The 27,828-nt window shown below is 41.7% G+C and overlaps 1 protein-coding gene across 1 annotated transcript in view; it reads left to right on the top strand.

Annotated features, from left to right (window-relative positions):
• Positions 1-27,828, top strand: part of TBC1D22B (TBC1 domain family member 22B) — a 133,202-nt gene that overhangs the window by 39,465 nt on the left and 65,909 nt on the right. The window contains exons 4-7 of the mRNA XM_088482443.1: positions 3,920-4,099; positions 6,334-6,404; positions 17,898-18,026; positions 24,466-24,531. Of these exons, the coding sequence (XP_088338569.1) occupies positions 3,920-4,099; positions 6,334-6,404; positions 17,898-18,026; positions 24,466-24,531 (446 nt within the window). The remainder of the gene's footprint in view (positions 1-3,919; positions 4,100-6,333; positions 6,405-17,897; positions 18,027-24,465; positions 24,532-27,828) is intronic.

Raw genomic sequence — 27,828 nt, 5'->3', positions numbered from 1 at the left:
ATTTTTAAAAGGAAGACCAGTTCAAACACAATTGGACAACACCACCGGTGAAATATATCAAGCATCAGGGGGGTACAAGCCATGCCCTAGCTATATGAGAGACCTCCAGATTCTGTCCTGGACTGAGAGGTTTGTGCTGTCAATGACGGCAATATTCATTCCCGTAAAAAAAATTTGGGAAGAAGATTTAAATTGGAGCACTATACTCAATGGAGAGTGGTCCTTCTATCCCAAGGTTTTTAGTCTTTTAGTGCAGTGGTTCTCAAACCTTTTCCTCAGGACCCTTAACAGTTCATGTTTTCCAGGTCACCTGTTGATCAAATGTTGGTAATACACCATTGCACCAGCTAGGTGGTCTGTAAAATATAAACTATTCGGGGTCCTGAGGACTGAGATTGAGAGACACTGCTTTAGTGGAAAGGTGAGGACTACCAGATATAGACCTGACTGCATCCATCAGTCATAAGATGACCCGCTTTTGTTCCAGGTTCTGGGTTCTATTGGCTGCTATAATAGATGCTATTTCTGTTCTGTGGAATTTTCGCCTGGGATATATCAAGTTCCTCTTATTCCAATGTTCCCTCGGGTTCTGAAATATCAAGTGGTGCAGAATCCCAGTTATACTAGACGTTCCAGAATGGCCAAGAAGGTCCAAGAACTCCGATATTGTAGCCACGAGAAGCTGCCTGTGATGGAGACTCCCTGTTCAGGAACATTTACTGTCTCTAGGGCCCGTTTCTGCACTATGACCTTTCTCGTGTAACTTTGATGGCATGACTATTAAAGCCAGGATACTAGTGGTCAATGGTTTTTCAAATAAAGTTGTTTGCACCGTGATTAGGGCTAGGAAGACTTCTTCTATACAGATCTATCACAGAATTTGGAAGGTTGACGTGTGGTGGTGCAAGAGGAATCTGGTGAATACCTTTTTTTAATTTTATTTTTTCTAGTCATTCTTTTTTGAAATCTTAGGAGCTGATTCAGACCCGCTCGCTATGATGCGAATGCTCGTAGCTGGCCGATAGTAGCTTTCTGCACATGCGTACGCATCGCAATGCATGTGTGCGAACTAGTGCGAGAGATCGGGATGCATTCGCTCGCTGCGCACAGACTGCCCAGCAGAGTGAGTTACAGGAGAAGCTGTTTGTGGGTGGTGACAGGGGTTGGGCACTGGAAACGGGAGTGGAGGTGCGAATGCAGGCGTGCCTGAGTGTTTCAATGCCGTTTCAAAGGTGTGCATAATTAAAAGGCAACGTCATAGTTCACGTCACTTGGTGGGATTTCACTCTGAATTGATTGCAGTGCTTACGGCTTTCACCTCAAGCGTTGCGATCGCATCCGATGGTGCTCGATGTACCAATGTTTTCAAGCTCTTCCAGGAGATGACATGCCCAAGTGGGCGTCTGCATACCTTAAGTGATCGCGCGTCAAGACATGGTGGGCTTGCTAATGCCTTGCCGTGCGATTGCCCGCCTTGCTGGCTGTGCGCTGGATTTGCATATGCAGGGAGCACGCGAATGCATCTAGAGAGCTGGTCTGAATGAGCTCCTTAATTCGATAAGGGACACTGCCTGGTTTACTTAAAGGTTCAGGTATCCACATTATCTGTTTATTTTCAGAAGAAGTTAGCTGATCTCTCTGAGGTAAGAATATTTTGGTAGGGAGTAATGTGCAGCCACCATGTGTTCCTTTTTTTAAATTCATGGGATCTTAGAATTTTTTTAGCAGCTCTTCATTTCCACAACTCCACCCTTGAACCTTTGGAGTCAGTTGAGGTGCATCTACTGACATCGAAGGTAGAATTTCTATTAGGAATTACTTGCATTAGCAGTTGATTAGCAGGCCCCCTTTTCTATTATTCCATGACAATTTGGCAGTATTTTGGACTTGCCCATCTTTTCAACCAAAGGTTGCACCCAGTTTCCTTTTAAATTAGTAGATTGTTTTTCCACGGTTTAATTTTTCAGAAGCTGCCACTAAGCAAGATCAGTTGGTTTGCTGGACTAGGCAAGTGCTGTATTTAAATGAGGAGAACACAGTCTGTCTTCCTGAGATCTTATTACTTTGTTTAAATGAGGTACAGGAAAGGGGGTGGCCTGCATCAAAGCAGGTTATAGCCTGATTGCTAGCTATTTATGAGATATATAATGGCTGATCAGCTTAATTCTACTGGATTGGTTGTGCATCATGGGCTACCAGGCATGGAGCCTCAGATGAGCTGGTGTGTCGTCAGCCCCTAGGTATGGCTTTGGAACATCTTCATGGTGAACGTTGATGGATGAGAGAAAACCAGTTTTATAGTACTCAGTTAAATTTTCTCAGTGTCCATCTGGGGAACAGTGTTCCTGCCCTATGTTTTCTTTGATTTCCTGTCATCTCTAAGAGCTACATATACTTCTATTTTTTTTATTACTAGCTGAAGTACCCGGCATTGCCGGGTTTAAATCTTCAGGTTATTAAGTCTTATTATGTGATGTTGTTCTAATCCATCCAGTGAAAAGCCCAGAACAGACTCCCTGGGTCAATGTTCTGCCCGGCACACTCCACCGTGGGGTCTGACCAGGACCCCAACCACTCCATTAGCATCCCAGACCAATTGCCACCCCTCTGTGTAGTTTCCACCCAAAGCCATCCAGTGGAAGACCCAGAATAGGCTCTTTGGGTCAAAGTTGTGCCCAGTGTACACCAACGGGAGGTCCTCCCGGGACCCTAACTCCTCTAAAACCTGGCCAGGATCCAACAGGAACAGCTCGCGTTGATTTCATCCCAATAGCTGCAGAGGTGTCCGAATGCAAAACCGGACAGACTGACAAACACACAAAACAAGTGAATATTAGAAATAAGATGACTGCCTATCCTTTTGAGAGCTTTCATACAAGCATAATCAGACTATGTGCTAGCTTTCTAGATGCCCTTACCGAACACACATGGTGTACAGGATCCTCCAGAAGGACTCTGAGAAAGATTTAACGGAGAGTACAAAAAATTGTGCATGCTGTTTGCTTCAATGATTCTCCTTTCTGTGGTTAAAACAGTTGATATGAGCTGTTGACAGCCAAACCCACGTTCCTGCTAGTATACCCTCCTTAATAAAGCTCTACCATTGCATAAAATGGTACGCATTGATGGAGATTGTACAAATAAGTTCTATATGGCATGGGAAGTGTGAATAGAATATCCTCCTGGAATTTGTATTGTAAACCCTCCTCCATGACCCCCATTTTCTCCTCATAAAAGACTGGGATGCAGAGACTTGCACTCCACATGGATATTATTACTCCCTGATATTAAGTACCATTGTATTGGGGGAGTTTTCTTGTCCATGTAATATAGGTTTGATATGATCTCTGAGCTTCTTTACATGAATTAAAAAAAGAGAAAAAATTAAATCTTTCAAACATATTTATAAACTTTAATTATGCTACAACTTTACAACTACTGTTGACTATTAGTCCAGCAACTTCAGTTTGATATACTGTCTACATTCAGATGAACAGTGTTCAGAAACTTTAGTAACTTATAGCTTTCAGTGGTAAATGTTTCCTGGTCTCATTGAAGCGGAGCCTTGAAATGCTGCATGCAGTGCTTGCAGTTGTAAATTTGAAGCTATGGATCCCTAAACAAGCTTTGTAATGGTTTGAATATAAGGTTATGAATTTCTAGATAAGTGCTATCCAAAAACATTAATGACACCTGCCTAACTGGTAAACGTATTGTAGGACACAAAACAATGTTTTTCACTGCATTGTAAAATTATTTTTTTTTACTACTATTTTCAGAAACACATTAGATTTATACTATCCATACCACATGAGGAGCAGTGCTTAATTTAGTTTTCTTTACAAGTGAGTCTATATTAAACTCAATTTCTTTACTTGAGAGTTATGTTTAATTACTTTTTCTCATCCATGTCTTTTAGATGTCTCCTTAATGAGGAAGCCACTCCAAAAACTTCACTCCCTTCCTTTCCGCCCTATTATCCCCCTTGTGGCAAGGATATCTGATCAGAATGCATCTGGAGCACCGTCTGTGACACTCAGAGAAAAGACTCGTCTTGAAAAATTCAGACAACTGCTTTCCTGCTCGAGCACTGATCTTGGTGAGATTTAGTAACCTAATGGAATTGCATTTATGAAAAAAATTAGGTAATCTTCATAGTGACTTTTTACACATAAGCATCAAGATGCCAATTATATTGTTGTGCTTTGGGTCAATGCTTTACTAACTTAGGCCTATTGAAAGCATGGCATGGGCCAAGTGTTTGAGTCCCATTCTATAGACATATTGTTTTACTTAGTTGGTGTCTTTCATCAGTGAATGTAAAGGATTTCTGTTCAGCATGTGAAGGGTGGGAACAATCTATACATGTCTTACACCTTTCATATACAGTACATATTCGAAAACCTTTGTAAACTTCCACTTAACTAGTACTTCACTGTTTCTTAAAGTAAGATATGGAGGTGTCTAATTTTCAACAGCAATAAACCAGTCTCAGCAGGTTTGTCATCTCCTATTATAACCATGGGCATGTCCACCAGAAGTACAGTGGTGTGCCCAGGTCACGATCGCATCTCAAGCAGGCGTTGGATACACCATAGGACATCTTGCTTAGGATGGTAGGACATCTCTACCTTGGCATTACAATTTTGTATTGTTTCTACAGCCAATAGACTGTGAGAATATGCATGTGTTAAGGCAAGAATCGGCCCATAAAACCTCATCTATTTCTAGTTGCAAGTCCCGTTCCCATGTCTTGGTAAAACCTGTTTGGCTGTGCTGCTATAGTTGGCGCGACGTTGGTGGGCATAGAGGAGACTGCTCTCGATGGGTATGTTTGATTTAATCTAGAGTTTTATAAATCGTTCCAATATGGTGCCTTCAGGTCGTAGGAGCACCGTTTTTCAAATTAAGTCCGCCCCCCAATTCTAATGACCTATATCTAATAATTGTATGTATATAATGGTGCAGCATCAGATATTCATAATTAGGCACTATGAGATCTTCCTGAGGAGAGAGAATGAGGGACCAAAGAGCTAATTTTTGGCCTGATAGCACCAGGTAACAATACCTCCATTTTTTTATTTATTTATTTTTTTAGTATTTTTTTACAATCGTAAAAAACACATCTGCACACGTAATACTTTAATTGCTTATACCAAGTGTTATTAATCTGATATCCCCTTAACTTGTTTGCAATAAATTAACTGACTATAGCTCATGAGTAGCGATTTGGTGTTATTGGGCAAGCTGAGAGATTATCTGCACAGTTATGAAAAATCACTTGGAGCTTGGAACAGCTCATTTAAGAACAGTATATCTATATCTTCTCTCCAATTAAGTAGTACCTGCTTAAAACTCTTGGAATTGGCAGTTTAAATAGCAACATTGGGAGGATGAAGCAGATTAGACTACAGAGTATGATATTGGAAATCCTTCTAAAACAAGTGATTTTTGTTATGAGAATATTAGTTTACATGGTGAGACGAAAAATTACCCATATAGCCTAGCCCTTAATGTTAGGTTTACACTAGGATTTCTAGTCATATGATTTTTTGGACCCTCTCGCACTGGACAAGTCACAGGATCTGTAATACATAGTTTGTTCTGCGATGTGCAACTAATTCTCAAGGGATCTATTGGTTACAATGCATGTGTTGTGTCATTGAACTAATTCTGTGGTAAAGCTCTGTGGATGTGTTTTAGTATAATCATTGCTATCAATCGCTTATAAATGCCTTAATATTGCTTTTTCTATTGGGTAGTTAATGTAATGAGATTCTCCCTGCTGAAAGTCACCAGTCTAGCCTGGCCTTATAGAAATGGATTCCTTTTATAAGCAGCCATCTGGTAGGTGTGTTGATAGTTATACAATATAAATGGGACAGGATGAGTCGCATTGGGGGAGATGTATTAAGCCTTGTAGAGAGATAATGTTGAGAAGTTGACCAAAACATCCAATCAGCTTCTGCCTTTATCTAGCACAGTCTTTAAAATGGCTGTTAGAAGCTGATTGGTTGCTTTGGGTAACTTCTACAGTTAACTCCAAGGCTTGATACATCTCCCCTCATATATGTTGCAATCAAAACTTTCCAAAAGAACAAATTCAGTCAAATGAAATATGATGTCTGTGCATTGATAATTCTTTTAATTTATTTTTTATTTTTTTAAGCCTTTACTGATGAAACTATGTAATGTTACTGTATACAGAGGAAGTGCTCTAAAAATCCATCAAACCTGTGATGTACATTCATGTTTTAGTAACTTATTATTATTGTGGCTGAGCTAAACTGCAAGACAGAAGTATTTACGATTGACACAAATATGTCTTTACAGATGATCTAAGGAAGTGTAGCTGGCCTGGGATTCCTCGGGACGTGCGACCCACTACATGGAGACTCTTGTCGGTAAGATTCATTTTATGATAAAATATTGAGGTTAATGATGTAGCATGCTTAACGTGATACCAGAGGACTAACTGCAATTGACCCTTGTGTTGAATTCTGGCACTCCTATTTTATATACCTTTTTATAAAGCAACTACAGATTATTATAGATTTATATACACGGCTGTGTACAGGCGGGATTCGTCATGGCAGCATACTGACAGGCTCTTCTAGCGGCAGATTTTCTATACTACACACCGGCTCCCTGGAGGTGAGCGCTCAGGTACTTTTCATACTACACTTTCTTTAGCGCACTGAGTGGCTTTATTTAACAGAGACAAGTTTGTGACCCTGCAATACCTTTAGGGCAACAGAGCTCCACTTGTCCTGTACTAGCCATAGTGCAGCTACACTCATACTCTTTCTTCCTATCACTGCATATGCGATCTTGGTTTCCCACCACTCACCACTACCTTTGGTATATGACTGGCAGCAGCACAGATCGCAAACCTATGCTGTGTTATTTCATTACGATAACTATTGTCTCTGAGTACTCTCATTGGGGTGCGCCTATTAGAGGTTCCTGCAATGTTTACACCAGGACCTTCTTTTTAACGCAGTCCAACAGCAGATACTCATTGTACTTATTCCCTACCCTGGGAGTACCTTTATAGTACGCTCACATGCCATTCAATGGCTATACAATGGCATGCAGCAGCTGCTATTTTGTAAACTCCACATAAAGGAGTAGCTTTACTTTTTCCTATAACCTTACTGTCTACAAGTACCTGGGTGGCATCACAGGCGACCTACGTGTGATCTGCCTCTCATTACAACCTGTGATTTACTTATATTCATTTTGATATTTGCAGGGTCAGCTATTATTTCATCTGACCCCCTTATCATTGTATTTCTCTGATTACTGTTCAGTGTTATTGTGCTGTGATATCTCACGTAACCTATATTGAATATTGTATGGTTATTATCACATTCTTTTCTAGAAGATTTCCTTGTATGCTTCTGCCGCAATTCTGATTAGCCATTGTGCTATGACGACATTATGAGGTAATTGAACTAGTAAATGTTTTATATAGGTCTCAATATTGTATGAGACAGAGAATTATAGACCTATTTGTAATATTTCACTTAGCTTCACACAATTGTGATAAGTATTGTATTATATGTTGTCTTACGTTTTATGTATGTTCGTGTTCTGGTTGTGATAATTTATAGCTGTTATTCCAACAGTAATGCCAATAAGTAACAGGCTCAGACTTGTTTTTGGTATTTTAAAATATATCTAATAAAAGTTATTTTTTATATATTATTCTTATTATAACCTTTACATTCGAGTGCCCCCAACAAGAGAGTTTTCTTCTTCTTCCCCATACAACCAAGAATAATTGTAAGGCTTCTGAGAAGGAAAATAGGATATGTTGTTACTATATACATAATGCTGGCAGTTTAATAACCCTGCATGGAGCTCTTAATGAAAACTAATTGTGTTTTGTTGTGCAGACTGTGGTCATTAAAAACACAATTTCTCTAAGGTAAAAAAAAAAAAAAGTTGTTCTTTTCAGTTTCCATGACCAATCCTGAGTAGCCCAAAAAATTTGACAGGTCTTCTTGGAAGACTTCTGTTCTTCCATTTTGGGGTTGCCTGAATCAAGGAGGAATGAGCGATAAAAATTAATATGTGGGTCTCCTTGTAGAACTTTAATATTATTAAAGTAGACTTGTCATTTGAAAACTGACATCTGATGTTGTAGTGCACTACGATAATGGCATAATAGTAAAATAAACTGCTACAAACTGGTGTCTACCTTTCCCTCTGGCATTATGGGTATGTTGAAGCTAGTGGACTGTCCTCTGCTGCAGTACTAGAGGTGACAAAGTTTCACTGCCTGTTAGAGGAGTCTAATGTGACATGTCTGTTTTAAAGCAAATTAAGGCTCTGAAAAGGAAGACCTCTTAATTATTGCATATTAGCATCTGGTATTTCATAATGCCAAGTTGTCACCAAAAAGCATATGGTAATTATATAAAATAAGTGTAATAAAATATGAATTGAACATTTAGTGAAGGAAAATATGTAGGCGAAAGGAGGGAAATATACTAACAATAGCATTACATTTTTCACAGGGCTAAACAAATCATAGGAGCCAGGAAGCCATTTTGAAGCATTTACTACTGATATCCAGCTTTTATGCAACATTTCAATTAATCTCCATGTATGCACATCTTCTCTGACTTCTTAAAAGTTCTTACTAATGGCTCTTGATCTCTACATTATTTTGACCACCCCTGCTTTAACCTTAATTATTAGAACTGTCTAACATACATAGCAACAGGTTTTAAAATCCACTGTATCCAGTGATAATTGGATCCTGATACAAAAAATATTATATTCAGCGCTCAACCTTTCTGAAAATACTTATACTGTACTAATTGGTTGGTACAGATGTGTAGCTTGATCTTGGATGGATCCTCATACAGTGATAATTAACAGATGGGTGCTTAGTGTAAAAATGTTTTACTCAGATTGTGAAAACTCCACATAAAATACATATGGTAATTAAGCAATATACAAATTGAAACAATGAAAACAATAACTGCATATGCAATAATCAAAAAATGGCTTGTGTGGAAATTAATTAATTTGTGTGGAATTTAATTAATGTGTGTCTTTAATTAGACGTTTCACTCGCTCCGTCCTTAGCCTGAACGACCCCAATCCGGAGATCCTGTACCCTAGGCTGAGTGGTTCTTCTCCATCCTGAGCAGAAGACAGAGAAGCAACCATCAGTCCACAAGAACTATTGACTCCATCTTGTATCAATTTCCTCATCTGAACTGTTTACACCAAGAGATAAGCGGGACGCCGCTCATCTCTCCTTTCCACACTAACATTCAATCCCCCTACAGCAATAGGGTCTCAGAACAGCCAATGATGTGCGCTACAACTTATGATTGACCTACGTTTATTGATTGGTAGTGCCAGCGAGCACTTCCACACAAGCCATTTTTTTGAATATTGCATATGCAGTTATTGTTTTCATTGTTTCAATTTGTATGATTGCTTTATTACCATATGTATTTTATGTGGAGTTTTCACAATATTAGTAAACATTTTTATTCTAAGCACCCATCTGTCGATTATCACTGTATGAGGATCCATCCAGGATCAAGCTACACATCTGTACCAACCAATAAGTACAGTATAAGTATTTTCAGAAAGGTTGAGCGCTGAATATAATATTTTTTGTATCATTACCTAAGGGTTAACACCCCCTTTTTTGTTTAGCAGCTTACCACAAACAATAGGATATATAGCCTGGTACACGGTGTCCATTTATTCTTGTACATAATTGGATCCTGGTTTGCATTGACTGCTCTGACCCAATTCATTTGATAACTCGCCATTCTTAACTTATGGATAACTGAGGCATTTTAGTAAGCATATAATAGGGTTTTGCTTATAAACAACCACACACAAAAGCAAGTTTGTGCAGTTATAGAGGTATAGTTAATTGTCAAGCTTCATAAGCATACTAGAAGAAGCAAACTGCTATAGTTTTATAAATGTATGGGATCCAGTAACAGATTTCCCTATTTGACCCCTCTCAGAAATGTCTTGCAGTACTCAAGGTTTGCCATTGCAAGTTCTCTATACAGATAGCAGGCAGCTGACAGGTCAGGCTATCCATAATGTTTTGCAGACGTTTTCCTTTTGCTACTGACAATACAGTAAACTTACATTTGAATGGGAAATCACTAGCTTGGAGGTTCCAAGAGGTGGCTTTTTGGGCCAGTTTTCTGTGGGCCTGGTTCACTACGGAACGCAACTGAAATAGCGATTACGCGCGCAGGTCAACTGCGATAGTATGCTAATTCATTGCAATGCCCCCGCAGCACAACATAAGGACACCCACTATACCTTACACACATCCGTAATGTTTAGAAGGACTGAAAACATTGGTTAAATCGAGTACCATCGCAGCCTCACGCACACTTGCAGAAGGTCTGACCTTACTCAGAAGTTGTTAACTTCATCACATGGTATGAGGCCTCTTGGGCATCACAGTTGCTAATTTATGCATGCCCATGCAATGGTGTTCCGTGATCGTGCTGAGCAAAAAAATTTGTGGGTCCCAGAGACCCCTTACTTTGGAAATTTGGGGTCCTATTCCACTTTTTCTGGGACCCATTATATATTCTGGAACAATGCTAGGGGCAGGTAGCAGTTAGGGTAGAGGGGGCTGAGGTCAAGAGGTAGTTGGTGGTAAAGCTGCATATATTGAGACAAGGAGAAGTGGGGGTAGGGGGGGTAAGGGCAGGCATTAAGGTGGTAAGTGCAGACAGTAGTTGTGACAGTGCTGGGGGGGTAAGGATGAAACTAGGAGCAGACAGTGCTTAGGGGTAAGGTTAGAATTCAGCCTGGTCATCATTGGAGCAAAGATGGAGTTAGGGGCAGGCAGTACTGAGGGGGTAGGTAGATAGCGGCTACGGCATTACTGGGGGGCAAGGATTTGGTTAGGGGCAGAGTACTGGGGGTAGGGAGGGGGTAAGTGTTAGATTTTAGCTGGGGCAAGCAGGTGTTTAGGGACAGGCAGTACTGGGGGTAAGAGTAGAAAGAATCTGGGGCAAAAAGGGGCTTAAGCACAGACGGTACTATTGGCAGTGCTATAGTAATACTGCCAGTGCTGACTGAGCCTCCCAGTATATACCAAACCCAGTTAATAACTTCATTGAGGCCTGCAGGTACAGGGAACACGCATTACTGCAGGGGAGACACTCCTACATATCCCTACCATACGAGGTCATAGCCTACATACAGTATGCATTACTGTCTCCCCGGGCACAGATGACGGCCAGGGGAGTATAGGCAGGCATCTCATTTGGCTTGCTGTCTGTACACAAAGCCGCATTGCCCACCTTTGCAGTGGAGGAGGATGGCTGTGCCTGGGGTCAGTGTGCTCTGAAGACGATGCAGAGGCACCGCTGGAGAATGACCTGGGCTGGAAGAAGAGCACCTAGTAGACTTGTGGTGCTGCTGCTCCTGGGCATTTGGCGGCAGAGAGAGAGCGGAAGGAAGACACTGCAGGCTGCGATTGGCTGAAGAGTCAAATGCAGTGACTGGCTGGAGAACCAGATGGCAAGCGATTGGCTGGGATGCAGCTGACGCTGCTGCTGCTCCATTGCTGTGGGCGGAGCCTGTTGGTCACAAGACGAGGTGGTCGGCCGGCCGGTGTCTGGTGGTGGGTGGTGACTTGAGGAGGAAACGCCGCCGCCGGCTATTGGTTGAGAAGACGGTGATTGGCAACCTGAGCACTGCACACAGGCAGCGCGTCCCACAGGACCCAGGCAGTTTTTTAAATCAGGACCCCGACAGCCTGTAGCGTGTAAAAACGTGCTATAGCGCGTATGTTGCGAACCGTGGTATTCAAACGCACTGGAATGTCTGCGCTTCTCCGACCACTCCCCTGTCACCACCCAGAAATGGCACTTCCTGTCAATCACTCTGTGATAAGTCTGCATGGTCATTGTAGTCCCGATCACAGTGGCTGGGTCATGCGCACTGCGATGCATGCGCAGTACACAACAATCAGCCGATTGCGTGCATTTTAGCAACTGTGTTTCTTGCTGAAACAGCCCCTGTGTGCTTTATAATGCAAACAATGTGAAGGAATAGAGAACTCCTGGGGATTTTGTGTCTAGATGTAATTGAATATTTTTACCAGCTGAGTAGCATTCAGATTTTCAGAAGGAGCACTTGTCAGACTGGCCCAAATGTAATAACAACATGCAGGGTTTGGCATTGTAGTCTCCACATTTTTAAAGAAGCTATTTTTTTTCAATATAAAGAAAACTATATTGATTTTGCTTTTTAAAAGTAATAAATTTACTGCTCTAAATCTCAAGACTACATCTCAGAAATCTCACCACTGCACGTAACTTGCGGGCTATTCCGTGTGTGTGTGTGTGTGTGTGTGTGTGTGTGTAGGGGCACAAGCACTTACATTACCTTTCTGACCTGACCAGACAGTGTTTTATAGTTGTTATGAAGGCTTGCTACATACTTTACAGCAGGGGTGGGGAACCTTTTTTTTCTGCCAAGGGCCATCTGGAGTTTTAGAAAATCATTCGGGGGCCATACAAAATTATTAACTTTAAAAATTTGCCTCCTATATTTGGTTAAAAACTTTATTAACTCACTCTTAATGCGATGGCTGGAGCTGCTTCTCTTTGGTATGTTGCCAGGCAGAGTCTGCAGGGGCAGTCCCTTTGGATGTGTGACAGGCAGATTGATAAGGCAGCCCTGGGGTCCTCTCAGTCCTAACCAGCCTGATGACCGCACTGACTGTACACACTCCCTGCTGTGCCACCACTGCCTGCTTGCCCACGCTGTTAGGGTGAGACCCTGCACGCCCCGCACTAACCAGCTCAATGGCAGCCCTGATTCTCCCCCTCCCGTGTGCTGACGGGGAGAGAGCCCTGCATTCCAGTCAATGACATCCCTGACGCTCTGATCACCACCACCACCCCCCCCCTTCCCTCCCCCTGTGCTATCTGCCGCCGCTGATAGGGAGAGAGCCCCTGCACTAATCCGCCCGATGACAGCCCTGGCACCCACCCACCGCTGTGCTACCTCCCGCCGCTGATGGCCGATGACAGCCCTGACACACACACCCTCCCCCCGCTGTGCTACCTGCCGCCGCTGATAGCGCAGCGGGGGGAAGGGATCAGGGCTGTTATCAGTTACCTGCCGCCGATGACAATCCTGACATCCCCTCTCCCCTGCTGCGCTACCTGCCACCGCTGACAGAAGAGCCCTGGATGCAGCTACACTAGGCTGACTCTGCTGCTGGCCGGAGGTTCCCCACCCCGGCTTTACTGTAATACCTGTGTAGAAACCCCTAATTTGCACAATAATGACTCCTAAGATAGTGCTTTCTTTTGCTAGCATATTGGAATACTATATATATATATATATATATATATATATATATATATATATTATAAACTCTCCAAGATCCGGCACTCAAAGGTATATAGTATAACTGGACCGGGTGCCCTCCTCACTGTGACCTCCAAACGGGGATACACTGATATATATATCTCTATATCTCTCTCTCTCTCTCTCTCTCTCTCTCTCTATATATATATATATATATATATATATATATATATATATATATATATATATATATATATATATATATATATATATATATAGACCACCCATAGCTATAGCGAGCGGCCAGGATGATGGTCACGATGGTTAAGACCATCGGGCTTGCGACGAGACCCTTGTGGTAGGGTCTAGTGGCCGCAAGCCCCAGAGAGCTTCTGGCTCTTAATAGAGCCGGAAGCTCTCCCACTGACATCACTGGTGATGTCAGTGGGGTCGCCCACAAACGGTAGGCGTTCGCATGGGAACGCCTCCGTTTGTGAAACCACCCCCACGCCACGCCTCCAAAACGTGCGTATAGCGCTTGCGAGCGGGTCTGAATCAGGCCCTCTGTCCTCAGGACCCCAAACAGTGCATGTTTTGCAGTTCTCCTCACATAGTTGCTAGTGAAATAGTTAGCTACACCTGTAGATCTTTAAAATGTGTCACTGAGTAATGAATACACCCGTGTACCTGCTGGGCGACCTGCAAAGAGTGAACTGTGTGGGGTCCTGAGAACCGAGTTTGTGAACTACTGTTCTATTGTATCATCACTTCCCTGTTAGACTGTAAACTTTTCATAAATGATCCATTATATATCAACATAATACAGTTGTGCGATGCAGTCATAAGGTTAACAATCAGCAAGTCGACACCACAATGGCTGCGGGACAGGAGGGTTATGGGGAGGTTAGCCCACTTCAGACACACTGTTAGCCAGATGCAGGGGCAGTGACTGTACAGCCCACAGAGCTCTGCGCGACAGCACCGCTCGCACACCCCTAGTTGTTATCCTGCATCAGATGACTCTGCCTGGAACTGCTCCTCACCTTACCACTGGAAACTGCCACCGCTACCTGGACCAGCTAAGACATCCCACTAACCCATCAGATACAGTTTGACGACATTCTATCATGTCAACATTTCAGCAATGTTGACATGATTGTCGATATGGTGAATGTGGACCTGATATACTACACCCGACAGTCGTTAATGTAGTAAATGCTACATTTACAGTAAAAGATTTGTACACTGAGGGTCATTTATATAAGAACGTCTGTGTCTCGACAGGGTTAATAAAAACATATTGCCATGTAAAATCCTATTACATATATGAAAAAAAAAGTTCATATTATTCAAATGTCTTCACCTTTAAAAAAGAAAAAAAAATAAATTTTTTTTTCTTGATTAATTTCATATTTTATCAATTGGAGGGATCAAGGAATGCAATGAAGTGGTGATCGCATTTACATGAACACGCCCCATACTATACAGGACCTACAAATGCCCCTCCTAAATGCAAGGAGTCGTAAGTGCAAAAGATGGCCAAAATCTGTGTACAGGTGTAAGCCGGAAGATAGTGTGTGAATTCCAAAAACTTAAGTAGCTCTACTCCACCAAATAGTGAAAGTGAAAAGGGCAAAATCAGCATATTAAAATTACTCATTCTCATCACATTTACTAATGGATATTAAAAGGTGTGTGTTTACATGGGATTGGATACTAAGATAGTTGAATGGATACGATAATGGCTGCAGGATAGGAAAAAGAGTTGTTGTGAATGGAGTGCAATCTCAAGAGGGAAATGTTACCAGTGGAGTACCTCAGGGACCTGTACTTGGACCAGTGCTTTTTAATATCTTTATTTGTGGCATTGAAAATGGTATTGAAGGGAAACTTTGCCTTTTTGCAGATGACACAAAGGTATGCAACAGGGTAGACACACCAGGAGGGGTAAAACAAATGATTGCTGATCTAGGTAGGTGAGAGGAATGGTCAAGAACGTGGCAACTACAGTTTAATGTAAAAAAATGCAAGATCATGCACTTGGGTCTCAAAAATCCAAAGGCTAAATATAGTATTAATGGCACTATACTAGAAACTACTGAAGAGGAACTTAAAGGCAAGCAAACATTGTAACAAAGCAATGAGGAAGGCAAGTCAGATGCTTGGTTGCATAGGGAGAGGAATCTGTAGCAGAAAGAAAGAAGTGATAATACCACTGTATAGGTCATTGGTACATCCTCATCTCGAATACTGTGTTCAGTTCTGGAGGCCGTATCTCCAGAAGGTTATTAATACATTAGAGACTGTACAAAGAAGGCCAACTAAAATGGTGGAAGGTCTACACCACAAAACGTACCAGGAAAGACTAAAATATCTTAATATGTATAGTTTGGAGCAGAGAAGGGTTAGGGGGAACGTGATAGAAACGTTCAAATATATAAAGGGTTTTAGCAAGGTAAAAGAAGGAGACATTCTTCAAAGAAAGAAAAGTATTAGAACAAGAGGACATGTTCTAAAACTGTAGGGTAGGAGGTTCAGGGGAAATTTGAGGAAAAATTACTTCACAGAAAGGGTAGTGGACAAGTGGAATAGCCTCCCGTCAGAGGTGGTAGAGGCTAAGACAGTAGAGCAATTTTAAACATGCATGGGATAGCCATAAGGATATCCTTAAGAAGAAGTAAGGATCAATAAGGGTTGAGGTAATATGTTTAAAAATGGGGCAGACTAGATGGGCCAAGTGGTTCTTATCTGCCGTCAAATTCTATGTTTCTAAGCCTCATAAGTAAAACTTGTAGCTGCACTTTGCAATAGACTAGTGGCTCCCAAACTTGGCGCCACAGGTTGGAGTTTCAGGATCATATCAAATAATTTATGGTTATTGTGATGGGCAATCAGAAGCGTAACCCTGTCTACCACCAGGTAACTGAACCTAATGGTGCATACACACGGTCAGATTTCTTATTAGATATGAATGATAACTATTGTAAAAATCGTTCATATCTTTGACATGTAGGGCATACATCGAAGAACGATGAGCGTTCCCGCATGTCTGATAACGATCTCTGACACCGACTGTATTTGCAGTCAGATTTTGACAATTTTAATTTTAATACTGTCAGAAATCGTTCAATCAGTCATCGTTGATGAAATTGTTGTAAAAATCGTTCCATCTGTTCATCGTTCATCAAATCTGACCTTGTGACGGGTAAGCACAATTTACTTAATGTAATCATTTTACCGAATTTCTCAATAAGAAAGGTTTAGCTAAGGGGTGCCGTAAAAAAATGCTGATACTCTGGGGAGCTGTGATTCAAGAAAGTTTGAACTCTGCAGTAGACAATCTGTTCACTGAATTGAGTGGTTTAGCTGTGCACAGGAATTTAGCTACAAACTATTTTGTCCATTCTGGCAATATCCCTTGTGATTTTAATATATACTGTACAGGTTTTGTGTTCGAGAAATACTTTTGATTTAAAATTAGAAAATATTACACTTTGGGCTAACCAACAGGCTGAAAGTGCCATGCTGGTTAAGAATTAGGGGAATTCTTGATTATGTTCACTTTGGTACTAACTATACCTTTGTTACTGTGTTTGAAATATTTCATAAAAATTAACAATACAAAATGTTTCTTAATTTGCCCTCACAATGTTTGATGTACTGTAATATTTGATGTGCTTCATAATCAATTAATTCAATATTTAAAACAAATAATTAGGGAAATCATTTTTAAATTTTTTTTCTTTGACTTGCAGGAGTGGAGCTTTGCTTGCTTCTTTGGCAAGCTCCTGCTGTCCAGCCCTTTTTATTACGATAATCTAATGAATGTAGCGGGGGAAAAGTTTTTATGACAAAACATCTTTAGAAATAGAATATCGAGCATAGCTGATGATGATTCTGTCAGAAAATGGTTCCGTTGGCTGATCTAATGGCAATGTTGGAACACTATGTAGACAAAAGTGATTGGAAACTGACGGCAAATAGATAAACAAGATTTTATTGACGTCCGTACTTTGTAGGTCCACCACGTACAGTGATAACTGCAGACACCCTTGTTGGCACACTGTCCACAAGTTCCTGGACAACAGCAGGCGGTATGTTTTGCTGTTCCACCTTAAGTACAGTGACCAACTGTGACGCTGACTAAGGTCAAGTCGGCCTAGAACACACCCGTTGCTCCAATTCGAGCTTTAATATGCTGCACATCAAACCTAGCGATATCGCTAGCGACCTGTAGTAAGTTAATGAAGGACGGAACAGTGATCGTTCCGTCGTTCGTTAACTCGTTCCAGTGTGTACAGACAATCCCAGTTTAAGGGCATTCGTTCTGATGTTGGAACGAATGCCCATCGCTCCAGTGTGTACCCAGCTTTAGAAGCACTATAATCTTGTAGCAGGCATCATGTTTGCCATACAGTAGTTTTAGAAAACTTGGTCTCTTCTTGGGTCTTCTTCTTTCGTCTTTCTTTTTTCTTCAAAGCTCCTTCGGGAATGTGAACACTATCGGACTATTTGAGATTTTTAGAGCAGTAAACTCTATTTTCGACCTTCTACAGGGCTATCTTCCTGCCAATAAGGAAAGGCGGCAGTTGACACTTGAAAGGAAACGCGCAGAATATTTTGGTTTTATTGAACAGTATTATGATTCCCGGAATGAGGAGCATCATCAAGATACATATCGACAGGTACTGAATGTTTTCTAGTTGAGTTCTGACTATATATTTTACATACATACAGATATATATAATTTATCTTTTTTTTTTTATTTTGTTCTATAATTTTATGAAAGACTAATCTGACCTTTTTGTAAATTACCTTTTTCGCCAGAGTTATGTGATTTTTTATTCTGCATACTTAATTTATAAAAATACATGAATATTATAGTATATATTGATTACGTGGTTAAAATGTTTGTTTTTAAGTCACATTCCATTATTATGATTCGTAATTATACCTTACCAATTCAAGTCATACCTTGTTTTTTTTATAAGAATTTGAATTTACAGAAAATATTTCTCCTCGCGTGGCAAATCTACACAAAAAGTGCAATAATAGCCAATTTTTTTTTTTTCTGACTACTATAGATAAATACATTGTGACTTTTTTTCTTTGACATTAATTTACCTTTCTTCAGGTTCCATAGGGCTCCACAGAGAGACAATGGGGGGTGTAGGTGGTACTTGGAGGACCGGACACCAACAGCAAAGCTTTTTTTCAATCCCAAGATGCTTCGGTCCTTCCTCCTATACCCCGCCCACAGCCTGAAGGCAACTCCTATTTGGTGTCCGGTAGGAGCTGGATCACCGTTAGAACAGTGGGGCTGCTATTAAGCAACCCAAGCTTTATATATTTTTTTTTTTCATAATAGAGCAACCAGTGCTAGACAATCCTTTGGGCGTCTGTACTGCTGCTCCATCACCCCTCCACAGTGCTGCGACTCCAGCCCTCAGCTAGGTACTCTCGGTGGGGGACCTAGCTAGCAGGGCTCCTCGAACCCTAGACTGCAGCCGGGACTCAAGGGGACAGGTAAGGCGCGTTTATACGCAGTCTTACCTCTGTCCTCAGGAGACAGACCGGAGGCGCTAATGTGGACACCGGTTCGTCCGGGACTTCACTAGACCACCAGGGTATAATATACTGGCACAGGGGACAGAATACTATGGCCAGGGACCCTGTGGTTGACAAAGTTGTGAGTACGCACTAGTAATACAATTGAAATGAATGGAAAATTGCTATTGCATAATTGATACCAACATCATGGTTCATCACAATAAAAAATTTGTGGATGACACTAAGTTGGTGGTGCACCCTAAAGGTTTGTGCTAAACACATATAAAAGTACTTTCTGCAAGAAGCAGAGGAAAAGGACAAATATGCCTTTGTAGGGGCACTCTTATGACAGATAATTGTTTATATATGGATGATGATGGAATGATTAGTATGAATAGAACTTAACGTTTAATATATACCTTTAAAAGGAAGTTCTCCCCAGAGAGTGATGTGTAGATATAACATAGAAATCTACTAAGGACAAAAAAAAAACAATATAAACGTCCTTTGAAGTGTAAATGAGTATTTATTATTTATAAAAATTCAATGAGTAATCAGCTCCTATTAAGGGTAATGAATATTCTAATTAACCCTAATTCAATCTACAGGGAGGCACTTATGATTACTTCATACAGTACATATCTGGCGAACTATAGTAGTTTTTAATTAGATCTCTGTTGTGATCGACATATACATAAATGATACTCGGTCAGAAACCATTATATATTGTAAGAAACCACACTATGATAACTAAGAAAGATGACTTATTGGGATAATCCAGCAGCTTTGAAATCTGTGTCCCCTGTAGATGAGTGAGGGATATATATTGTAAATATCAGTACACATATTGACATTGCTGATAGTTATATGGGGACACAGACTTTATCACTAAGAGGATTGTGCTTGGGAGGACTTTTATGTCAAGTATGTTAACTCATATTGGTTTTAGCAGATATGCTAGGTAAAGAACACCTTAGAGTAGTAATAAATGCATATATTAAATTGCCATATAATATCAGCAGAGTTTGCACTATGAGAAGCAAAGTGATATCCCGAAACTGAAAATGTATATGAAAAAAAAAATACAAACAATAATGGTAAGTACACAATGACAGCTTCTGCTGTCTGAGAATAGAACAAAGTCTCATCCCTGTTACTCTCAGGCATTGCAGGGGGAGTCACAGACTAGGACTCGGATGAGAGAGCGCGGGAGAACAATAGAAAGATACCTCACAGGGAAAGTCCGTGGGTCAGAGCTCAGGAGGGTCCCCGCCCTTGAACAACTGCTTTGAGATGTCCCCATTGTCTCCCCGTGGAGCCCTATGGGCCCTGATGAAGAAATGGAGAGTTATGGTAAAACTTACCCTTGTTAACTCTTTCTTCGAGGTCCACAGGGCACCTGCCCTGACGCACCTGGCTTCTATGGGTTTCTTCTCTTGGTCACTTGTTTCCTTCTCTGTGTGAGTGTGATTCTTCAGTGTACCAGTCTTCCTTCTCTCCTATCCTGCTCTTGCCTTGGGCTTGTTAACAAAACGGAGTTGCCTTCAGGCTGTGGACATGGTTTAGGAGGAAGGCCCGCAGCATCCTGGGATTGAAAAAAGCTTTGCTGTTGGTGTCCGGTCCTCCAAGTACCACCTACACCCCCATTGTCTCCCTGGGGACCCTATGGACTTCGAAGAAAGAGAGTTAACAAGGGTAATTTTATTTATTTTTATTTTTTTTTTCCATATCCATTTTTTTTTTTCTTTAAACCTGAAAATGTCAAACACACAGGTTTTTCTAATAAAATAGGCACTTGAACATCATAATGCATGGTTCTTCTTTTTTACATGTTTTATTGAAATGCATAAGGAATTAGATGATACCATTTTGTACAAATATACATCCTACTGCATCAATTGAGCGGACCCCTGCGTTTATTCATACCAGGATGTAAAATATCTGGACATTAGAACCCCCATCTCTGGACTACTTAAAGCTATCATACTCAAAGGTGTTATTTATTTGTCTGGTGATCAACACTAAAAAGGCATATTCTTCGAAAGAGGGCATTCCCCTCTCGTGTGTTGGTGCTAAGATGGGGGAAATCGTAAACGTTGTGCCCTCTCCCACGCCAGGCTCTGTTTTTCTGCAGTGCAGGTTGATATTGGCTAATGACATCACAGGGGACAACCAGATAAAAAAAAAAAAAAAAAGGATAATATTTGTGACCGGCCACATAAAAAAAAAATCTAACTTATTAAATAAAGCACAAAACGAGAGTCTGTAACTCAAAGTATATCTATTGGGTAATGCACAAAACATACAAATATTAATACCCCATATAATGTACTAGTACTGAAGTGGGTACCTGAAGATGCCATTCTGAGACAGGATCATGGCAATGCAGCCATACCCCAGCACCTAACAAGGCTGGCATGAAGCGAGCAAATATCTACTAGCCTTTATCTTCAAAACACACTGTAGATAACATAGGCAACAACCACCACCTCCATTTCCCCCCACCTTTATATGATCATACCCACAACTTATGGCGTATCTGGATCCCCTAACAACCCCCTTAACTACTGTACACTATGAAAACACAGGAGTAACTATTACCGTGTACCAGGTCATGGTGTATCCAGCAAGGATCAAAGGGTCAACAAGAGACTCCCAAAAATAATAAAAAATATAGGCAATGAAGTACTAATGGAGAAGAACAAATGCGTATACAGGATTGTATACGAACTTTCAAGTAAATTCAAAAAATTTAAAGAACTGAGCAATGACAAAACATATTAGATACAATCAAAGACAATAAGTCAAATGCACATAAACCAAATCGGGGTATAGGATATTATATGCACATGAAGCAGTCAGGGAGGGTCATCCTGCCTCGGGTTATGTGAGTTGACACATACCAAGAGAAATTCGGGAAAACCACCACCACCCGACCACCAAACTCCTCAAAGACTGCAAATCTGTGAAGACAAAAAGGAACCTCAAGATCCAAATAATGGAGAATTTCTGCAACAAATTTCAGAGGGCCTCTTTGACAAAGGAGACTGCGGAGACAAATGGCAAGCTGAGAAGAAAATGAGCTTGTAGCAAAAACCTCTTTCAATGACTGCAAGGTCTTCTGGGTACTTAACCCTCTGAGATACCAAAGAGGACCAGCTGGGCAATAACAGGAGCGCTACAGTCCATAAAGGTGGAAGCGGCACTCTCCACCTCGGCAATCCCAACCTGCTTTTGTGGCAGAGCTTGACGTAAAAGATATAATTCAGCATGCAGCTCTACCACCTGAGCTGCCACTCTCCTTCCAGAGTCTGTAATGGCCAGAAGGCGTCTCTTCATGGTATACATAGAGGGTACAGCAGCAGTCCGGAGGATAGCACTAAACAGGAGACTAGGCCAAAACGGAGCCGAGGCAACAGGTGAAACGGGCTCCAGAATGGGATAAGTTCAGCAAAGAATCTGCAGGTGTAAGTGCAGAAAAATTTCACAGGGTAGCACTGAACAGTATATTAGAAAGTTATACAATCGGGAAACCGGCTGCCTTAATACCGACAGCCGGCTTCCCGACTGTCATATCACGGCGAGGGTGAAATGCCGGGCGTCTATATCTAGACGCCTGCAATTTCCCCGACGCCGGGAGACAGGTGCCCGGCATCCCGATCGAAGGGATGCCAGGCGCCGCGACTGGACAGCTGCAGGGGGGGAGGGTTAAGTTTAGGGCACCCGGGGGGGCACTTAGGGTTAGGCACCCCCCCCTGGAGGGTTAGGCACTCCCAGGGGGGACCTAGGGTTAGGCACTTGGGGGGGAGGTTAGGCACCCCTAAGGAGGGTTAGGTTAGTTTATACTTACCTTAGCGACTATCGGGATTTCCAGCGTTGTCGGGGACTCTGCTTTTGTCGGCCAGGTGCTGGCAGTATTTCATACTGATTCCATTAGAAATAGTGGAGCCGAAAACTAGGAGAAAAGTTTTGGTATTGTAGTCAATGTGAATACAGGATATTACAGCAAATCCAGCACCTTAGGAACCGCTAGGAGAAACTGCAGTCTCAACTGCAGGAGGAAGACGGGAACCATGGAACTCTGGGACAATGAGTGACCCCCAGCAGCATCAACAGGATCTACACAGGGACCTGTTACAAACTTCTAAAATGGCAGCAGGCGGGGAGGATACTGACAAGCTAGCGTTGTAGTCCCCAACACAGGAGCAACCTCTAGAGGATAGCAGGCATCGGAGAGGCACTGCAGAACAATCCAGGGCCAGGAACCGCTGGGTGTCAAGAGTCCGACAAAACTGCGGCCAGCAAGCAGGAGGTCACAGTAATGGTGGTCTGGCTTCTGGTGGCAATACAGGCATAGGAGGGCACAACGGAGATCCAGAGCCCGGCAGAACCACCGGGCAGCAGAAGGATGTCCAACATTGGAAAAGGTAAGAAGGAATCTCAGGGTAGCCACAGGATGGATAAACAGGGTATTCACGCTTGAGAGTTGTAAGACTCATTTCTTATTCCATTCCTGTCCAGGTCACACACCTGGGACTCTGGCGCCTAAGTTTATTGAAGCCGTGATAGTAAAGATATATCCCCATCTTTAGATTTCAGAATGATTTGTATATGATTGTACTCTGATCACACATGATCTGCTAATATTTGAAGTAGATATCCACCTAGGGTACCCATGAGGCTGGGTGCCTGGATGGGTGAGGGAGAGAGTTTTTTTTAATGCTCTCCTTCCTATATTCTGGCTTTAAAAAAATATGCAATGTATACCCAGTAAATGTTGGGACTTAATGACTTTATTGCAGCCCCATAACCAAGCAACTTTAATGCTGCTCATCCACTAAGCGATTTTAACAGGCGATTGCACGATAACTACATCGTTATCGGGCACTTTATAGTCGGAAACGACCAAGGATGCGCACGCCCGATGGTTGTTTCGGACATCAATCATCGGGCAAACATGCTGGTCAACCTGACAATAACGTCAGGTTCAGCATGTTGCCAGATGATTGATTGAGCCTTCCCTGAACGACTGCTCGTTCAGTGTAGGCTTATCAGACATAGAAATGACAGCACGATTACAATGTCGTAATCGTACTGTCGTTTTTATGGTCTACTAGTGGATGGGCAGCATTAGGGGCATACATTTAAGTAAGTTTGCCCCCCTTTTTTTTTTTTTTCTTTTTCAAAGCCCTGCAGTGCTTAGGATGAGTACCATTCATCCTCATCCTTTTGACCATTTTTGTGTTTTTAGTGGGTTTTTTTTTTCTGTCATAATGAGTAAAAAGAATAATGGTATTTGATGAAAATATAGTCGTCTGAAAAAAAACAAGGTATAATTTGTTTGGGTACCATATAAAAACAATATTAGTGTTCAAATGTGACGAGTGCAAATGTGAAAAAATTACCTCAGAAAAAGCGTGAGAGCCCTCAGCAGCAAAGGGATTAATGACACTGAATTATGTGGCAAATTTTAGACATGTACATATTTTCAGAATGATAATCGTATAATCGCATACTATTTTCTATCGGTGATTGATATTTCCGGTATAAAACTTCTATACTTTAACATTGCAGATTCATATTGACATACCAAGGACTAATCCACTAATTCCACTATTTCAGCAACCATTAGTTCAAGAGGTGAGTGTTTCACTACTTCTTTTTTCCAGTACATTTATTTTCTTTGTTTGTGGAAATTGCCATCATATATTATGGTGTAAAAGAAACCTGTCAAAGATATCTTTGATGTACAGTGACAAATAAGGTATAAGTATAAGGTATACCTTGTGCGAATGAATTGCTAAATATTAGAGAGAGAGAATAACCTCTCCCTCTCACTCATTTTCAGTTTTGTAAACTTTATTTTAAGGACACTCAAAGAGAATAACAAATGGATAAGTCACAAAGAAGGACGATTCCTAAGAATCGATCAAATCCACGATGTGGACTTAAGGCCTGATTCAGCAGTGCACTGCTGAACGCAGATTCCCAATGTTTGGGAGTCCGCGCAGGTTGACAGACTGCTGTAGTTTGTAGGCGGGAAGGGGGCGGCGATGCCCTCCGTTTCCCAAACTGGTGAAGGGAAGAAGCCAGGATCTACGTTGTCTGACGGAGATTCCTGTTCTCTTCTTCTAAACTGTTGCGGGCCGATGTTGCACAGATTATCCGATGCTGCTTTGGACAACGCAGCTCGGATAAGTAATGCACAGAAGGCGTAATGTCTCTTGCTACATTACCATATCTGCAAGGATCGCAGTTGCAAAGCTGCCTGCGTGCAGCTTTGCAATTACGATCCTTGCAGATTCAGGCCCTTAGTAACACAGTACAGTGATTTTAACAGTATCCTACAATACTACAAACAGCAAAAATCTCTAACAAAAGTAAAAGTAATGCATCCATAAATATACTACAGAGTAAGGGTATTCAAATCAGGAAAGAACAATAGTAAGACAGAAGAAGGATGGACTCCCGGCATAGTTGATATATGGAAAGTAAACCAAGGGCACCATATCTGATGATATGTAGACAGAGTATTGTTTTAAAGGGAGGTAATATACTCCATAGAGCAAACAATATAATAATATACTCCATAAGGGGGTAACATAAAATCGTTCCCGATGCCCCTAGCCCCCCCCCCCCCCCCCCTTACCTGTTGCTTCTGGGCCCGGAGGGACTGGAGCATCGGGCGCCGACTGTCAAGGCAGTGCTTTTATAGCAATAGACTGCCCTACTCCTGCGCTGAGGAGGAGGTTTTATGTGCAGTCTTTTAACTTAAAAGACCGTACATTACACCTCATCCTCCATGGGGTGCAGGGGCCATGCAGCCTGTTGCTATAAAGCACTGCCCCTGACCGTCTGCCCCCACTGCACCTTTCAAATGTTTTTTTTTGGGGGGGGGCTGCCACCTTCCCTTCTCCCCAATTCCAACGCCCATGGTGGTGTATACAGAATTTTTTAGGCATAGTGTCCCTAATATTTTCAATTGTTTTCACATGTAGCTGACACTAAAATTCAAACTTGGGTTGTGAAGTTACCAGATTAATGTTGGCTCTCTTACATTGCTGGCTTGAAGCAAAACAGTTGTGTAAAAGCACCAACAGGCTATAATTATCAAATATACATTCAGGATTATACGCTTTTAGAAACAAGTACCACTGAGTTTACTGCACAGCCTACTAATCAACCCTTATTTAAAGGACAAAGGCTATATTCACCATATTTCTTAAAGCATAGATCCGCTGCTGAACCAGAAAGGTAGGGATCCCCTTTTTTTCCCCTTATGTAGGAAGGACAAAAATCCTAAACTGCAGGATTCAACTGCCAGGTGGAACAGCTGTAAAAGTAGACCTGTCCCATCTGCCCAAAAACGAGCAACTTGCACACAGAACACTGCGGAGTCCGAGAAACACCCTGGCCTTCAGGAGGGCTGTCCCGCCAGCCACTATGTTCATTCAGATGAGGAAGATCATGAAACCGGAACGGATCCGGACCAAGAAGGTCCTGCCTGAACAAGAAGACTCCAGGGAAGAGCCAATGATAGCCTAGGCAGGTCCGCGTACTAAGCCATTTGAGTCTAAACTGGGGTTACCAGAATGGTCAATCTGTATAGCAACCTTAGTTTGAGGAGAACTGTCGGAAGCCAGGGCGGTGGTGGAAAGATGGACCAGGGAAAGATGTTCATGAAATGAAAAATGCTTCTACCAGAAGAAACCCCAGAGGTCTCGCCCCGTATCAGGACCTGCGTGGACGTAGATATATTAGCATTGGTTACATCCCTAAAGGACGGCATAAGCCTCACTGACCTGGGGTGTAAGGTGCTAACTTAGGCCTGTTCGGACCATAGCCTGGTTTAAGATTCTGAGGCTATGTACATGGTTAAATCTGTCAGCAGGACATAGACCACCACCCCAAGAACCCACGGGTTCGGACTGACGCCGTAATATCAGACCGGACTGTCTACAGGAATACTGTAAATATCAGGTTGCCGAGTTAACCAGATAGAGACACTAGATGGAGAAGTCCCAATTCCATACATAGCACATGTATACAGTACAAAAAGGAACGATCTTGGAGAAGATAGTCCGGTACAACAGCAAGCTATTCAACCACTGTACACTGTAGAAAGAAGCGTCCCAGATCACACAAAATCGCTACCCTGTAACATAGATAAAATAAATAAATAAATAAATTAGTAATGGAAATAGATATAGAAGTCGGCAAAGGACACCGCAAAATCAGAGCTCCCGTAATTGTGTAAATATGCACCTGAGTAATTAAAACCACATGTCAGCCCAGGGTACACCAACCTATGTGGTTAGTGCTGATATATACCCTGTAGGTAAATAACCCTAATGTAATTCAACATATCTGTCCGTAAAGGTTGCTTTATTGGATAAATGTGGTTTTGCAATGTATGAATTTGCTTTATGTAATAACCAAAAAAGCCAGTAAATATGGATATTTAGCAAATGGACAGTTCTTGAAGCTATAGGATTAGTAGTTCAGAACACGGCTATAAGGTAAATATAGTATTAGTTGGTGCAGAGTACCTAACCTCTGTTGCAATTTTTGAGAAGGACAAAAAACAGCGATTGCACACACAACCTAGAAAATGTTGTGAGGCCTGAATAGTTGTATACTCCGTGAGGCGCAAACTAACACATGATATGGCAGTGCGAACTGCACTCTTGTCATGTGAAGACATGGTCCCTAACACAATGAATACAAACGACGGATTAGTGTTATGTTATTTATTTAGTCTGCAAAGGTATAAGCAAAAGGCACAAAGTAAGAAAATGTAATTTTGGGCAGTGCAAAAAGTGTTCTTACGCCATTGTGAGCATGGCACCTAAGACATTGAATGCCCACCCATATACACTTGGATGTGCCTTATAGTATGAGTATGAAACAGGAAGTACACTGAAAAATGGAACATTC

Source organism: Taudactylus pleione, unplaced genomic scaffold (assembly GCF_031769625.1).
Source record: "Taudactylus pleione unplaced genomic scaffold, aTauple2 ptg000288l, whole genome shotgun sequence".
NCBI classification, from domain to species: Eukaryota; Metazoa; Chordata; class Amphibia; order Anura; family Myobatrachidae; genus Taudactylus; species Taudactylus pleione.
This window is presented reverse-complemented; position numbering and strand designations above follow the sequence as displayed.